The sequence below is a fragment of the Wasmannia auropunctata genome, unplaced genomic scaffold (assembly GCF_000956235.1).
Source record: "Wasmannia auropunctata unplaced genomic scaffold, wasmannia.A_1.0 LD335214.1, whole genome shotgun sequence".
NCBI lineage: Eukaryota > Metazoa > Arthropoda > Insecta > Hymenoptera > Formicidae > Wasmannia > Wasmannia auropunctata.
In genome coordinates this window covers 40,651-55,002 of record NW_012027676.1, presented here as the reverse complement: position 1 = coordinate 55,002, position 14,352 = coordinate 40,651, and the positions used below count along the sequence as shown (strand labels likewise).

The following is a 14,352-nucleotide window of genomic DNA, read 5'->3' as shown; positions in this document are numbered from 1 at the left end:
TCTCCACATATGGCAAAAGGCCTCGATGTCTTCATCGGTCGCATTATGCACTCCAATCAATTGCGGACAAATCAAAACTAAACTTATGAAACCGAACTGTATGCCTGCCATGTCCGCATTATTTACGCCTTTCGGCTTGTATGGCGACTTGTAAACCAGCTCGAAAGAACTTTGTTCCTTTTTCTTATGTGGACACGCCGCGGCAAAATCCTGTAGAAGCAACTCACGATCCGGGCACCATGGCTCCACGATTTTGGACTTGTTGTCGATTTGCTCGTCATCGAGCTCACGCAACTTTGATTGTATCATTAAATGCATTTTACGCACAATTTTCATCTCTTTACTGGCTGGCGTTCCTTCAATCCAAGGCTCTCCGTCATACCAACAAATTATTCGTTGTATGGTCGACATATACCTTGCAAGTTAATTATATTATTATGATCAATTTAAAAAAAGATGCACATAATTAATTTATAATACTGTGTCACAAAGTTAACATAACACCGTTTAATAATGTTTAAAACAAGAAAAATAATATAAATAAAATATAAAATATCAATATAATACTTGGGAAATAAAAATGATATAATAAAAAAATATAATATTCATAAATATAATAATATGTAATAAATAGCAGGTAGCAGATAAATTTTCAAAGAATTGACTGCGTTTTAGTAGAAAATCAGCTTTCTAACTATACAAACTTTTAATATGATTGTTTCTTGCTCTTAGTTTCTCTGGATCTAAATGTATCCAATCATATTAGAGAATCTTACAAACCTGTTGACATTGCTAAATGCAATTACTAACTCAGTGAATATTGATTTTGTTATTAAGCTAGTTTGTTTTTTACGGGTCAAAGTACTCGGTACAAAGTATCGTCATATTAAATGTTAAATTAAAAATATACCTTTTGAACCCTAAGTATGGCGTATGAGAGCTCTTTGATATGATCAATGGTTTTAGACCCTCATTGAAGGAATATACAAGCACAGTGCCCAGTATTTTGCCAATGAGAAGTGACGCAAAATTTTCACGCACAAATTTCTGTCCCCTGCGATATTTATCCATGTCTAACCATTCAGGTACATTCAGCATCGTTGGCTGGCAATCCCCGGGGCGAAAAAAGACCGGAATGAAATCTAACAATGATTTTGGTATGTCTGAAAAGAATGCGGCAATGTTATCGTTTATCCACATGCACTGCTGTTGTACAGTCCACATGTCGAAATTGTTCGGAAATAATTCTCGCTCGAATGTGCTCTTGAACATCATCACGTATCTATATTCATTTGAACTTTTCAAAGTGTCTTTTGAGTCTTCAGTTAACATAGACATATTGTTAGGAACCGTCATTTTAGTCAGAAAGAATTTTTATTGTACAAACGAAGAGTTGGAAGATATCATTGGAACTAAACTTGTATCACTTATGCGCTTATTTATAATCGCGTTTTTGTTGAACTTTAGCCGATACTTTTTGGAATATCAAAAGATAAATGAGAGTTGATTAGATATTCATATCTTTGCTTGATTGCGATGTGCCTCTCGTACAAAAGAATTACTACTAGTCAGTAAAAACATTATTGAAATGAAATAGTGGCACTGCTAGTATAGCCACAGTATAACCAGTAGGTGATTCACTCAGCGAAAAACTGAGTCTTCGCGCAGATATCGCCGCGCAACTTTTGTTTTGGGTTGGATCCAATGAAATGTAAGATGATAGGAACGTACATACATATATGTGCAGACAATTTATAAGCAAATACATCAGAAATTTTCTTTAGTGACTCCTACGAATAATTGTTACTAATGAAACGTTTTATTTGATTCACACATTGAATTTATTGATTTACTGTATCAAATCCATATTATTACTTATCTGTTTTATTACTAATTGTGAGGCACTTTTCTCAATTCAATCCTGGATTTAACATGGTGGATGCTCACGTGATCTGGAAAAGGAGATCAAAGGCGCCAACGCGAAGTGACTGGTTATACTGTGGTATAGAAGTGACTATATACTTTCTTTTTTTTACTAGAGATACGTGTCAGGCCTTCACACATAAAATCCCGTAAGATTGTAAGACGTAAGTGTAAGAAAATCGACCAATCCCAATTGAGTATTAGGTTGTCCGTAACCCCTTCACTCAATTGCAATTGATCGATTTTCTTACGCTATTACGTCTTATATACGACCTTACGGGATTTTATGTGTGAAGGCCTTATACAAAAAAAAAATTACAGACATTAAAAAAAATAAAATTAAATATTAATATAAGATTAGTCACAAGGCAAGATCCAGAATAAATGTGATTTTTATTATAATGTAAAAAATTTTATTGTAATTTAATTTTATTAAATTTAATATTTAATATTTAATTTTTATGACATTAAAATAAATGTGATTTTTATTATAATTGAGAGGTGATGCAGAAGAAGTTCACCTTGAAAAAAGATCTCATAAATATATGTATTCGAGATTTCATTGAAACGTAGCTCCAAACTAAAACTGGATTACATAATATCACTGAATATCACAAATTAAATTGACAAGTAATTTAATAATTTGTATGTCAATGTGCGTCTACTAAATTCTATAGAATAATTTTGTTGCGAAAAATATTATTTTAACCAGCGTTTAACCTGAGTTGCGTAAATTATGACATGTTTATACATATAATTATATATCATATCATTGCATAAACATCTAGCTAACTATAGCTATAGCTCTTAAATTTTGATTTAATTATGATTATTTTTTTTATCACATGCCTCTAATATAGCTAGCACTTGACATCAAGATTTCCAATCAACACTTTCCGTGTCTCTTGATAGTAAACATGAGAAATAAGAAATATGTATAATATACTGTAAGATAAAACTTCGTTTTTACAATTAAATGTCGATAAATGAAATATCAGCAGCATACAAGTACATTTGTTAAGGTCAATTTATTTCTTGTAAGTCACGTTATAATATTATATTGTTATATAACTCGCACTTGTAAAATATGTAAAAAATGATTGATGATAACATTCTGTTAGATATCATTGTTGGAAAAGAAATGAAAAATGCGTTCCTTCTTCTCTCAGGATTGGACTGTCAGGCTTTGTTCTCCTCTCGCGACGCGAGAAACACTCGCGGATAATAATTACAATCATGCGCGAACTGGCGCGGTCTAATTACTAATAAAAGTCTTATTCGCGCGACACTGCGGTATTTCACATTTATAAAACTCATGACAGGATTTCCAGTTCGGCCGAAGGTTTTTTCGAATGGCATTCATATAAAAGTTCATTATTAAGTCCGATGACTTGAACGGCACTCCCGAAACAAACGTGCGACGCGACTATAACCGGCTGCGCGCGGTTCGTTTAACTTAAATTATATCGGCGGCGATGGGTACGTTTAGCTTCCCCGTTTTTGCATTTAAATCCTCAGGGTTATACCGAAAATTCAAATTCTCAGGGTACTGAGCCCTTCAACCACGACAAGGTCATACCCGTTTGAGGGAAGGGGGGATATTCTATCGCTGATAAAAAGCGGCACAATAATTTTACATTTTAAGAATGCAGAGCACCGTGCAGTCCTGTATATCAGCAGTACGTCAGTCGTTGAAATATTTAACATCATAAAATAAATATCAAGTATTTTCTTCAACGTATCATGAATTAATTAGGGTATCGCACTAACCGGTTTGCGCCGCGCACTGTTAAGTTACGTATTCGCTTGAATATCACAGTAGAAATGATATGATCTAAACCGACAATTAAATCCCGTGAGAATAATTGTTACCGTGCCGTGCACAATGCAATATTTAATGTATCAATTAATAATTTAAATTTTATTATTTTATGTAAATTCATTAAATTAATAATAATATACGTATTTAAATATTTAAGATTTTTTATTAGCAATAAATTTAAATATATAAATCAAAAACGCCAAATTAAAGAGATTATTATCTACTATGAGCTTAGAAAGTGTCTTCACGTTTTTTACTTTACGTTTCAATATATTTTGTTTTTACACAAGTTTTTTTTGACAATTTTCATAAAATCGTCGTAGAAAACTCTTTCTTTGAACAATTATATTTTGCGCACAAATTGACGATCAGTTAAGTATAGGAAATTTTATAAGTTTTAATTTTGATACTACATTTTTTTTATTTTTTACGTAAATCTAGTTATAAAAACTGAGATATTTATTAAAAAATCGTTATTTTTCGTTATTTGTTAAATGTGTTCTTCTTTTTAAAAATGTTGGAAAAAAACAATTTTTCTCAAAGCTATTTTTCCAAAAATAAATTTTGGAGTGTAATACATATACACAACTAAGATCGTACATACATAAATACATAAGTGGATGTAACATGGACACGCACCACAAATTGTATACCCGCGGTGCAGAAAAGTGGATGTGCTATGTAGTTTACAGGAGGGGCGTTAGTGTGCGAGGGCATTTTGCGATACAGGGAAAAGATGGGCGGTCATGTCAGATTGTAGAACCAGCTGAAATGTGTTGACAACTTGGTGTGTTATGACTCGGATAAGGATTTTCGTGCGTCGTTAATCGCCGTCACGTATAATCGTGGACAATTGCATCAGACATCTGCGAAATATACATTTCTCTTTATTAATGAGAAGAACACAATGTTGAAGTATCTCTTTGCCGTTGCGATAATCACAATTGCTTGCCTGCTACAGCGGTCTGAGGTTAGGAACGCCTTCTCGCGATTGTATTATTTAATTCCGCTTACGGACCGCGGATTGTACCTTTAACGACTGCGAAAATGATTCCAGGCGCAATACGATGACAAGAGATGCAAGTGCATCTGCCCGAGCCTTTCCTCCGTCATAAACACGACGCAGTCGTCTATGGAACGTCTCACGTACATTATAAATGTACCACCAGTGCAATGGTAATTGTGTACAACCGCGTCAGTGTGTCGAGTAATTTTGAGAAAAAGAAACATCGCCTTTATTTTGTTATACAACAGAACTCCGTGTTTCTGCGCTTCCATTTATGCGAACAAGTTTGCAGTGCTCGCAATCAGTTCCAAACATATGAATTCGTAGCTGAACTCTTTTTATAGTAGCCCGAACTCCACTTTGAGCTCCAATTATTGGAACTAATAAGTATATCAGCTCCTATTATTGAAACTAACAAGTGAGTCTTTATTATACAAATCATTCGATTGTCAAAACTGTCCCCCAATATATTTGGATAAATGGAGTTCTACTATAATTAAATTCAATTTATATAAAATTTATATTCAATATATATAAAATTTTTGAGTTTATAAATGAAACATGGATTCTACCATGGAAACTAATAAGGATTCCCTATGGTCATGTTCCAATATACACTGTTGGTACTAAAAGTCTATGATATACACGATGTAAACTATAGATTCTTAGTGTGTGTCGGAACATGATCTATGTCACACACACAATTGGCAATGTTATTTGCTTCAGAATTGTCATAAATGTCACCAGTATATTGTAATACATTTATGATTTGCAGTAAGTGTGAAAGCGTTGTCCTGCCGAAACTTGGTGAACAAATAAAAGGCAAGGAAGAAGTGTTTTGCTCGCGATGCGACTGTAAATATGAAAACAGAAACACAACTATTATTAAGGTACATACTTCTTCGCTGGTTCAGTTCACTAAACTTCTCTGCTGCTGTCATACAGACTTGTGAATCACAACAACAGAAAAATTTGTGTTGCAGATCGTGGTGATAATAGTTATATGGGTTATTTCGTTGTTAGTAATTTATATGTTATTTTTAATTTGCCTGGATCCGTTGCTTAACAAGCGGATACACAAGGCGTCAGCAAATATCGGTTACCATGAGCATAATAATGAGGAGGTAAATATGCCATCTTATAAATATAAATATGTCAATCTTATTTGTCTCTCCGAAAAAAACCTCGTGCAAGTCATGATGCTAAAAATCGCTCCGAGATTTCGAATTAGAGAAACAATTCACCAATTGTATCCAATTGACTGAATTGTTCAAATGTGATTCGTTAGTTCTTTCCCCGTCTGAGATCTTGGAGCAATTTTTAGCATCGTGGATGCAAGGCTTGTCACGTTCGAGTGTGCGAAGTAAAGTTTAATAACTTAAGTATGCCGATATATTGTACATGTTCCTTTCTTTCTTTTATTACAAAGGACGACTCATCTCTTGCGCCTGGAACGTCACATCCAATGGGAGAAAGGGGCAATGTTTTGAATCGCGTCGGACACCAGCAAGACAAGTGGAAACGACAGGTTCGGGAACAGAGGCGGAATATTTACGATCGTCATACTATGCTGAATTAAGTTGCATGTTTCGCTCCCTAAGTACGTAAAATACCCAAGCACACGGAATACTTCTAGTTGCGACGACGATTCATTCGATCCATTTTGAATCAAACCTTCCGTGTATAGTTTGTAAAAATATATGTTGCAGAAATAAAGTTAACATTAAGATTATTTCTTTGGCGATCTAGCTTCGTAAAATTATTTTCGGTAAACTTTGGTAAAATTCTTTTCGGTCACTGGCTGATATTAAACGAAAATATCTATTCAGAGATTTTATAATTTATTCTATGATTATAGTTGCAATTAATTAATAAACTGTTAAATACATGTACTCGTATATTAATGACGCGTATTATATGTATATATTTCTCATTAGTATCCGTGAATAAATATTTCAGGTTTAATGTTTATTATTTTATATGTGCAGAAAACTTATATATAAATTATATATCGCCATAAAATTAACTCTCTCCGCGGAGAGATAATTTTGGTGCCACAATTTCCAAAGAGTTTTTAGCCGTGAAAGCAATAGTAAAACAGAATCATCTTTATATTTTTAATAGAATTCTTTTCAATATTATATATTATTGTACTTGTTAAATGAAAATCTTTAATCATGTATAAAACACTCGAACACTTCTTAATCGTATATACTGCGGTGCAAGACTTACTAAATTCCTAAGGTGTCTGAACTTTCGTGATTACTTTCGCAATCGAATCTTTGATCGTGTCATACAACGTCAGGACGATAGCACCACCGGTGCCACGAAGAATATTTGAGAATGCACCTTTGAAGAAAGCTGTGGGACCTTCGCTTCTTGTTATCTTCATCCAACAATCCAGTGTATTTTTGTACATCATTTCAGCCTTACTTCGTCCCGATTGCATCATCATTCGTCTTCTAACTGTATCGAAAGGGTAGGACACGATACCCGCGATCGTTGTTACTATCTACGAAGGATGATACTTGCATAATTAAAAAAAAAAAAATTATTGTACTCGTCACCCCGTTTGTATTCTGTATACATTTGCGATAGGAAGAGGAAAAGGATCTGTACCTCGGCGATTATAAAATTCATGTACAACGGTGTGCTCTTTGGGTCGGACAGCATACCCCTCGTAGTGTCGTAAAATCCAAAGTACGTCGCGCGATATATGATGATCCCCTGCACGCTGACGTTGAAGCCACGATACAGTCCGAAAAATCCGTCCGATTTAAAAATCTTCCATATACAGTCGTTCATTCCCATAAACTCCCGTTTCTCACCCTTTCCGACATCGACGGCTAATCTAAAAGATTAGATTGTCTTACGCTTAAATATAGATCGTCTTAGAATCTAAGCTACGCTAAAATATTGTTAACTCTTGTTCTTTTATTGTATTTATAGGAACTCTTGATTGACAAATCATGTTAAATTAAAGCTTTCTATAGCTATATGTACTGTAATATATTATCACCATATACATGTATAAAACATACCTGGTACGAGCAAAGTCAAGCGGATATACGAATAAAAGCGATGTCGCACCAGCGGCACCGCCGGCGGCTAGATTTCCAGCGAAATGCCGCCAGAAAGCGTCCGGTGGCACGCCACCCAGAAAGAAGGCCTTAAATTTATCTTTAAACGCAAAATTGAGCGCCTGAGTCGGAAAGTATCGAATAACGTTGGCCAAATTGCCTCTGTAGAAACTGAGAAATCCGGTTTCCTGAGGTATGCGCACCATCGCGTCTATCATACCTGTGACGAGATTTGTTGGCGAACAATAGAATGAGAGAAACTAACGGACGGATCGTCGATCATTTCTTGCGCGATGCATTAAAAAAAAAACGTCCAATCGCTTCGACATACCCTTGTACTGTTGTTCAAGTTTAATCTGCTTCGAGGTATGCTGCACCTGCAGCAACAGTTTCACTCTTTCTAGGGGAGCGACCGTTGTCTTCGCAATCGCCGCGGACAGACCGCCCGCCAGGAAATCTAAGAGAAAAGACTTGTGCGTCTCCATTTCTCGCGGGGAGGATGCCAAAAATCGACAGGGTCTAAGAAAATAACGGTCCGTCAGCGCGGACCGTGTTGGAGCCAAGCGTCGTTTGCATACTTTTAATCGTCGTCTATGTATTTATACGTTGATATCGAAATATATCGCATCTTTGCACTATCTGTCAAAAGGAATGAAATGGCAGAACTACTATGCTACGAGTCATTTGTTTTGTCAGTCTACGAGATGCATCGTTTTCAAATAATCGGAGGATCGCTTCTTGTCCGTTTCTATGAATGTTAAGATTAATTTAAAATTTCGATTTAATTTATTTTTTAAAATCTTTTTCTAGTTCTAAGGAAAAGAATAGAAAATAGAAAGTAAAATCGAGAAAAAAGTAGAAATGATTGAGAAATGAACATTAGACGTTTGAAAATCAATAAACATCATGATCGCAATATTGTAGAATAAATAAATAGGAACAAGATACACGAATTATGCTCGTAATCTTTACTTAACTGTGTCATTGTTTTACACAAAAAATTAAATATATTTTTTTAAAGCTTTACGTTTTGGTCATGTAAATATATGCAGTCGGAAGCTTTTATTCGAAAGTTACAACTATGATTCATATAAATTATTGGATCATAGTGATGTCTACGACTTTTATAAACATGGGATAAAATATATTATCGTTTCCTTCATCTTGCATCTTATACAGAAAATAGAATGCTCACGCCAAATGTTATATATAAATTTATCTTGAGGACTAGAAGAAAGATTTCTTTTTTTTTTATGTTGAACGATGTTGAATGACGAGTATATTAAATACTTTCATCTCTAAACAGATGCTTAATTATATTTGTAAGATACATGATAATAGAATATATTTGGAGAAATAGCATTCGGCACATATTGGCATAGAATTACATACGGGGGGACCATCATGCCCTCAAGAGATTCGACATAGAGAACGCGCACACTGTTCTTTTTATTTAAACGTACGTTGAGTTAGGAAAATATAATTAAGCAGTTAGTAAAATCTTAAAATTAAAAAGTGATTGGTATAAAAATAATATCAGTAATAAGCGATATATGTCAAACCACACTTTCACTGTCTTGATTAGTAAAAATTATTGGAATGAACAAATGATACACACACATCACGCGAAATTCCTTGTGCGAAGTACTACATTCTTTAAATTCTCTTGTAATAAAAATCAGATCATTAACTGGCTAACTAGCTTTCGAAACCGAAAGTAATGCGCCCAATTTGGGACCATATAACACACACGTGTTTTACACAGAAGCTATAAAAAATGGCAGTGAAAGTGTTGAATTTTCGCAATAGAGGAATCCCGATGTTCTATTACACTTAGCCCACGCTAAAGGGCAAGATATTTAAAGTAAATGTATATATAACAAAAGGATGCACTGAATACTTTTTTGTAAATGTATACATTGAAAAACGTATGACCAGAGAAAATTGCTCAATTGTTCTTCGTGTCGTATATTTACGCAGCGTGTACCGACTGAAAAAAAAAGATTTACGCATCATAATTTTGTCTCAGACTTCTACAAGGCAAAAAAAAAAAAACAATTTCACACAGGTTTTTACACGTACCTTCGCAATGTCCACGCCCGTCAAATTTTTAACAAGATCTGGAACACGTTGTACAATGTTGAAAACTTCCTCGGTTAGTTTTTCTGCACCAACAGTGCCATTACCGCTCGAAACCATGGTTATCTTTTTTGCTTGAGAGAGAGGAGCGGCTACTTCGGCGGCGACCTGTAAAGAGAGTTCAAGTTAGAATATTTGCGATTATTATAGCGCTTCTTCTTTTAAACGTCGCAAAGATTAATATACCTTTGGAAGTGCATCAAGCATCATGTCTATCATGGCTGCGGCCTTGTACTCGTTCCATGCCGCAGCTTTCTTTGCCATTTGTTCTGCCTCTGCCTTAGCTTTCGCTTCGATAGCGAAGGCTTCCGCCTCACCGCGAATCTTAATAGCTTCGGATTCAGCCTCAGCCTCCATGACGAGGCGCAATTTATTTGCCTCGGCCATTTTCTCTAATCTAAAAAAAAAAAGAAAAAACCGAATCTTAGTCGATGCGCAACGAAAGCTTCATTTGTAAGCATTACCTGAATTTTTCTGCGTCAGCAGGACGTCGCACAGTGGCATCTAATTCCCTCTCGCGTCTCAACATTTCCTGCTCCTGCACGGCGATCTCCTGACTGCGTTCCACAACCTTCACTTGCATTTGCTCTTCCATAATCCTCTGCTTAGTTTTCGCCGCTTGCAGTTCGAAGGCCATTTCCGCATCAGCTTTCTGTGATAAGTGATATCTTTATTTAAAAAAAAAAAAACTGTACACGGAATGTATTTCATAGAAAGGCATTAAAAATCTCCTCACTTTGGTCTGAACTTCGACATCATAAGCAGCCTTTTTCAATTCGAAATCACGCTGCGCTTTTGCGATCTCTGTGTCATTAAGGAAACGCGCAGCCATTCTTTGCTCCTCGGCGATGGCTTCCCTAATTTGAGCGTCTCTGCGAGCTTCTGCCTCACCTATTCTAGCATCTCTCTTCACCTCTGCGGTACGTGCCATACCGAGTGCTTGCAAATAACCCTACAAGTAATTATATTTCCATTTAAAACTATTGCACAGCGTCACAAAATTTATGACAGTGACTAACAAAATGATTGCAGCATTTTAAGTAAGCAATATCTGAACGACATAAAAAGGCAACATATATACATCGTTGCTCCAATTCAATATTGAGATTCTTTTAAATAAAAAAGTTTGAAAATACTTTGGCAATTTATACAAAACAATATTCATATAATATTTAATATAATGTTTAATATAATGTTAAGAGACGTTTAAAAACCATAGTTTTATTTTTATTTTCTACAGCTATATATTTTCATTAAAGAAATATTTAAATTATTAATGAAATAAGACAAATTTCAACAATATCTTCATATTTCACTATTTAAAGATACCTCAGTATTGAACCAACAAGTGCACAATTGTGTTGTTACAAAAAGCAATGAAAATTTTTGTTTCTCTTGTAATCTAAAGAATTTACTAATGTTAGAAGACATAGCGATGTGCGCTGTGATGTCAGATATAATAGTAATAAAATAAAATTTGAACATACCTTTGCCCCCTGCAAGTAGCAAAACAAAAAGGTATTCAATATTTACAATATACAAAAGCTCTAACTTAATTACTTGAAAAAAAGTTTACACTCACGTATCAATTATTAACAGACATTATTGAATACTGTCTAAAGGGGGTCTTTTGAATATATCTCTGTGTATATACACTATGTATATTTTAATAATTCAGTTACAACTCGTGCATGTTAATCAATTGAGTTATCTATCTCGGTCAAAAGATTTTGGACACGTTTACGTGTTTGGATAATAGATTTTCGTGAGTTTATGCAGCAACAACCTGTTGTCTTTCGTACTGTTTATTAGAAATACGGTAAACTTACTTCCTCATCTCGGATATCTTTTAATGTATACGATACGACAGTAATGCCCATATTGACTAGATCACTGCTCGCCACCTCGAAGACTTCCTTGCTAAACTTTTTACGATCCTTGTAAATTTCCTGCGGCAAAAGATAGGCTCATGCGTCTAATTGTAATTTTTAATTACTTTAGGTTTTGTCCTTTAGGACAATTTGCTGGTGTTCAGCTTACCTCTACAGTCATACTACCCATTATAGCTCGTTGATGTCCTTCTAGAGTGACAAGAGCTATGTTATGTATCTCGTCTTCAGTTTTTCCAAGAAACTGCTCGCACGCCGTAGATAGCATCTCTTCATTTTGTCCCTGAATTTTTACCTGATGCAAATACAACATTTTGCCATTTATGAATGCTAAGCTCATTAATATCTTATTAATTTATAATCTAATTAATTTAAAACACTTGCAAAGCTACCACAATTTTATAAATCTATATTATTATTCATTGGCTCTGTAATTTACATCTTTATATGTTATTATATTATAAATCATTTTAGACCTAATTTGGATTATATATGTATATGCGTCAATTCTAAAGAAATATATAAATTATTAATAAAATAAGACAAATTTCAACAATGTCTTCATATTTCATTGTTTAAAGATACCTAAGTATTGAATCAACAAGTGTACAATTATATGTTGTTGCAAAAAGCAATTACATATAATTATAACAAATAGGCTATCTTGTACTATCTATGTACTATCTTGTAGGTGTAATATTGTATGTACATGTAAAAAAATATTTTTTCTTAACTACCTGTGCAATGCCTGTTACAGATATTGGAACTCCTTGACAGGTGTATACTGTTGGACTCTCGACTTGTAAGGTCATCGTATTCAGAGAAATCCTGTAAAAACAAGATATGTGGCATAAGCCAAAGGATTTCATTACATTGTCCATCGACTACTTTACGACACTCACTTTTGTACTTGTTGTACGAGGGGCCAGACAAACACCCGGCCTCCAGGCACCAAGAGAGGTTTGGTGTAGCAACATCCTGGAAGCAAGAAGGCAGTTAACGTAAAAAATATAGAAAACTGGCAATACAGAGAGCCGCGAGGAAGGCCACGGCTCGGCCGGCAATTAAATTAATTGCGGATAAAAGACTCGAGCTGCACACATAAATTACATGTTTACATAATCGAGCGGTGCTCGATTGTTTGGATATAGCGGGCGGATAAATCTAACGTGATTCTAATGCGATTATAGAGCGTGTAGCGTAAGGCATAGGTGCGGTTGCTTGCAATCGATCCCGCGCTTCTCCCCCCCCGCCGTCACGTCGCGCGGATCAATTATCTAGGATGCTCGTGCACTTCTTCCATGTTTTTTTTTTTCTTTCCACGCGAGAACGCGATTAAATCGGAGAAAAATATGCGGACGCGAAATGAGGGAACGTAGAGATATCGGGAGCGGCGTTCAACGGCGACTCCTCGCACGGTTACCTGAGACGACGAGAGCCTCGTTCGGGCCGCAAGTGACGAATCCGCAGCTCATAATTACACGTCGACGTGACTACGGCCGCTGTGCGTAAAGACCGTGAGCTTCACGCAGTCGATTGACTGACGTCGACGTGCCTCTCGTAAACGTACAACGCGATAGCGCAAAATCCTCCCCTCTCTCCCGCCACCGGCGTTTTCCTATGCTCCGGTGCGCTCCCCGCTCCCCCCTCAATGTTGACGGTCCAAAGTCTAGAACGCAGCGCGCATGAGCGAAGTAGGGAGACCTGAATTTATTTACTGAAACTGATACTTTTAAAGATCTGAGTTTTACTTTTTTTTTTTAACGATACACGTCTCTTTCTTGAAACTCGACTCTTCGGAACGAGAACGACGAAAGAGATCTTCTCGTGCGTCGAGCGATTCGATTAATTTAATTCGCATTCAAAATGAATTTTCATGTCTTATCTTGGAGACAATTTGCGAAAAGGAAATATTTGACACCTATCTGCGATTATAATCTTAAAAAAAACCTGGCTTAGTTTGAACTGCGTCTGTTTGATAGTTCTAGATGTCAAACATTTGGAGCTCGAAGGGATTGAAGCAATGCACGCCTAGCAAAATAAATATTGATGTAAATCAACTCTGTTCAGGAAGCTAAGACACTAAAGTCGAATTATGTGAGTAATAGCACGTAACTAACACTGAACATGTCAAACATATTGAAATGTCAAATGAATATGTCAAACATGGAACAAAATCGAAAAAAATATATTAAAAGCGATAGCACTTATGTATTACTATGGCTGTGTTCGGGGAATGCGCTATCAGTTTGTATCTCTATTTATCTTTATCATTAATTAAACATAAAATAAGACAGAGTCTTCTCAGTACAAATGATGCAATAGTTCTAATGCAATAAGACGCTCCCCGAACGCAGCCTAGTACTAATATAAAGTAATAATAATTACTACTTACTATATATAGTGATAATTAATATATCTAGTAGTATATTTCAATATATATCTTTCGAGCGTTTCCAAAAAAAAACATAAAAAATCCTAAAATTATCAGGA

General features: G+C 35.4%; 4 protein-coding genes across 7 annotated transcripts in view; 1 reads left to right on the top strand and 3 right to left on the bottom strand.

Annotated features, from left to right (window-relative positions):
- Positions 1-1,531, bottom strand: part of LOC105457454 — a 3,712-nt gene extending 2,181 nt beyond the window's left edge. Inside the window, exons 1-2 of one of the 2 annotated variants that reach the window (XM_011702125.1) lie at positions 911-1,526; positions 10-415 (exon numbers count right to left, since the gene is read on the bottom strand). In XM_011702125.1, the coding sequence (XP_011700427.1) occupies positions 10-415; positions 911-1,356 (852 nt within the window). In that variant the 5' untranslated portion in view covers positions 1,357-1,526. Of the gene's footprint in view, positions 1-9; positions 416-910 lie in introns of both variants that reach the window. The other variant, XM_011702124.1, reaches the window with a different exon arrangement.
- A 2,926-nt stretch (positions 1,532-4,457) lies between these two features.
- On the top strand, positions 4,458-6,483 carry LOC105457453 (uncharacterized protein CG1161). The gene is made up of 5 exons (XM_011702123.1): positions 4,458-4,715; positions 4,803-4,921; positions 5,527-5,641; positions 5,735-5,875; positions 6,181-6,483. Exons 1-5 carry the CDS (start codon positions 4,653-4,655, stop codon positions 6,328-6,330), a joined length of 588 nt encoding a protein of 195 aa, XP_011700425.1. The 5' UTR covers positions 4,458-4,652; the 3' UTR covers positions 6,331-6,483.
- A 361-nt stretch (positions 6,484-6,844) lies between these two features.
- LOC105457452 (ADP,ATP carrier protein) lies at positions 6,845-9,108 on the bottom strand. 2 transcript variants are annotated; one of them, XM_011702121.1, is made up of 5 exons: positions 8,410-9,108; positions 8,163-8,350; positions 7,793-8,051; positions 7,371-7,602; positions 6,845-7,263 (listed from the first exon to the last, which is right to left on the bottom strand). In XM_011702121.1, the coding sequence occupies exons 2-5, from the start codon at positions 8,314-8,316 to the stop codon at positions 6,991-6,993; spliced, it is 918 nt and encodes a 305-aa protein (XP_011700423.1). In that variant the 5' UTR covers positions 8,317-8,350; positions 8,410-9,108; the 3' UTR covers positions 6,845-6,990. The 2 variants fall into 2 exon arrangements, with proteins under 2 accessions (XP_011700423.1, XP_011700422.1); XM_011702120.1 differs by having other exon boundaries at positions 8,163-9,108.
- Positions 9,109-9,126: 18 nt separating this feature from the next.
- On the bottom strand, positions 9,127-13,475 carry LOC105457451 (flotillin-1). Of its 2 annotated transcripts, XM_011702118.1 has the most exons (11): positions 13,283-13,475; positions 12,762-12,837; positions 12,597-12,687; positions 12,011-12,154; positions 11,800-11,919; positions 11,458-11,466; positions 10,707-10,922; positions 10,435-10,622; positions 10,157-10,367; positions 9,914-10,078; positions 9,127-9,821 (listed from the first exon to the last, which is right to left on the bottom strand). In XM_011702118.1, the coding sequence occupies exons 1-11, from the start codon at positions 13,332-13,334 to the stop codon at positions 9,804-9,806; spliced, it is 1,290 nt and encodes a 429-aa protein (XP_011700420.1). In that variant the 5' UTR covers positions 13,335-13,475; the 3' UTR covers positions 9,127-9,803. The 2 variants fall into 2 exon arrangements, with proteins under 2 accessions (XP_011700420.1, XP_011700421.1); XM_011702119.1 differs by lacking the exon at positions 11,458-11,466 and having other exon boundaries at positions 13,283-13,474.
- Positions 13,476-14,352: the final 877 nt, after the last annotated feature.

What these genes read in the sequence shown, in the direction of transcription:
- LOC105457452 (XM_011702120.1), bottom strand. Translation starts at nt 8,316, where the DNA reads ATGGAGACGCACAAGTCTTTTCTCTTAGATTTCCTGGCGGGCGGTCTG. An exon ending in ACTTGAACAACAGTACAAGG is followed by an intron (nt 8,052 to 8,162) that starts GTATGTCGAAGC and finishes ATCTCGTCACAG; the next exon opens with GTATGATAGACGCGATGGTG. An exon ending in CTTGACTTTGCTCGTACCAG is followed by an intron (nt 7,603 to 7,792) that starts GTATGTTTTATA and finishes CTAATCTTTTAG; the next exon opens with ATTAGCCGTCGATGTCGGAA.
- LOC105457453 (XM_011702123.1), top strand. Translation starts at nt 4,653, where the DNA reads ATGTTGAAGTATCTCTTTGCCGTTGCGATAATCACAATTGCTTGCCTG. An exon ending in AATGTACCACCAGTGCAATG is followed by an intron (nt 4,922 to 5,526) that starts GTAATTGTGTAC and finishes TATGATTTGCAG; the next exon opens with TAAGTGTGAAAGCGTTGTCC. An exon ending in ATGAGCATAATAATGAGGAG is followed by an intron (nt 5,876 to 6,180) that starts GTAAATATGCCA and finishes TTTATTACAAAG; the next exon opens with GACGACTCATCTCTTGCGCC.
- LOC105457451 (XM_011702118.1), bottom strand. Translation starts at nt 13,334, where the DNA reads ATGAGCTGCGGATTCGTCACTTGCGGCCCGAACGAGGCTCTCGTCGTC. An exon ending in CTGTAACAGGCATTGCACAG is followed by an intron (nt 12,155 to 12,596) that starts GTAGTTAAGAAA and finishes TATTTGCATCAG; the next exon opens with GTAAAAATTCAGGGACAAAA. An exon ending in TGGGTAGTATGACTGTAGAG is followed by an intron (nt 11,920 to 12,010) that starts GTAAGCTGAACA and finishes CTTTTGCCGCAG; the next exon opens with GAAATTTACAAGGATCGTAA.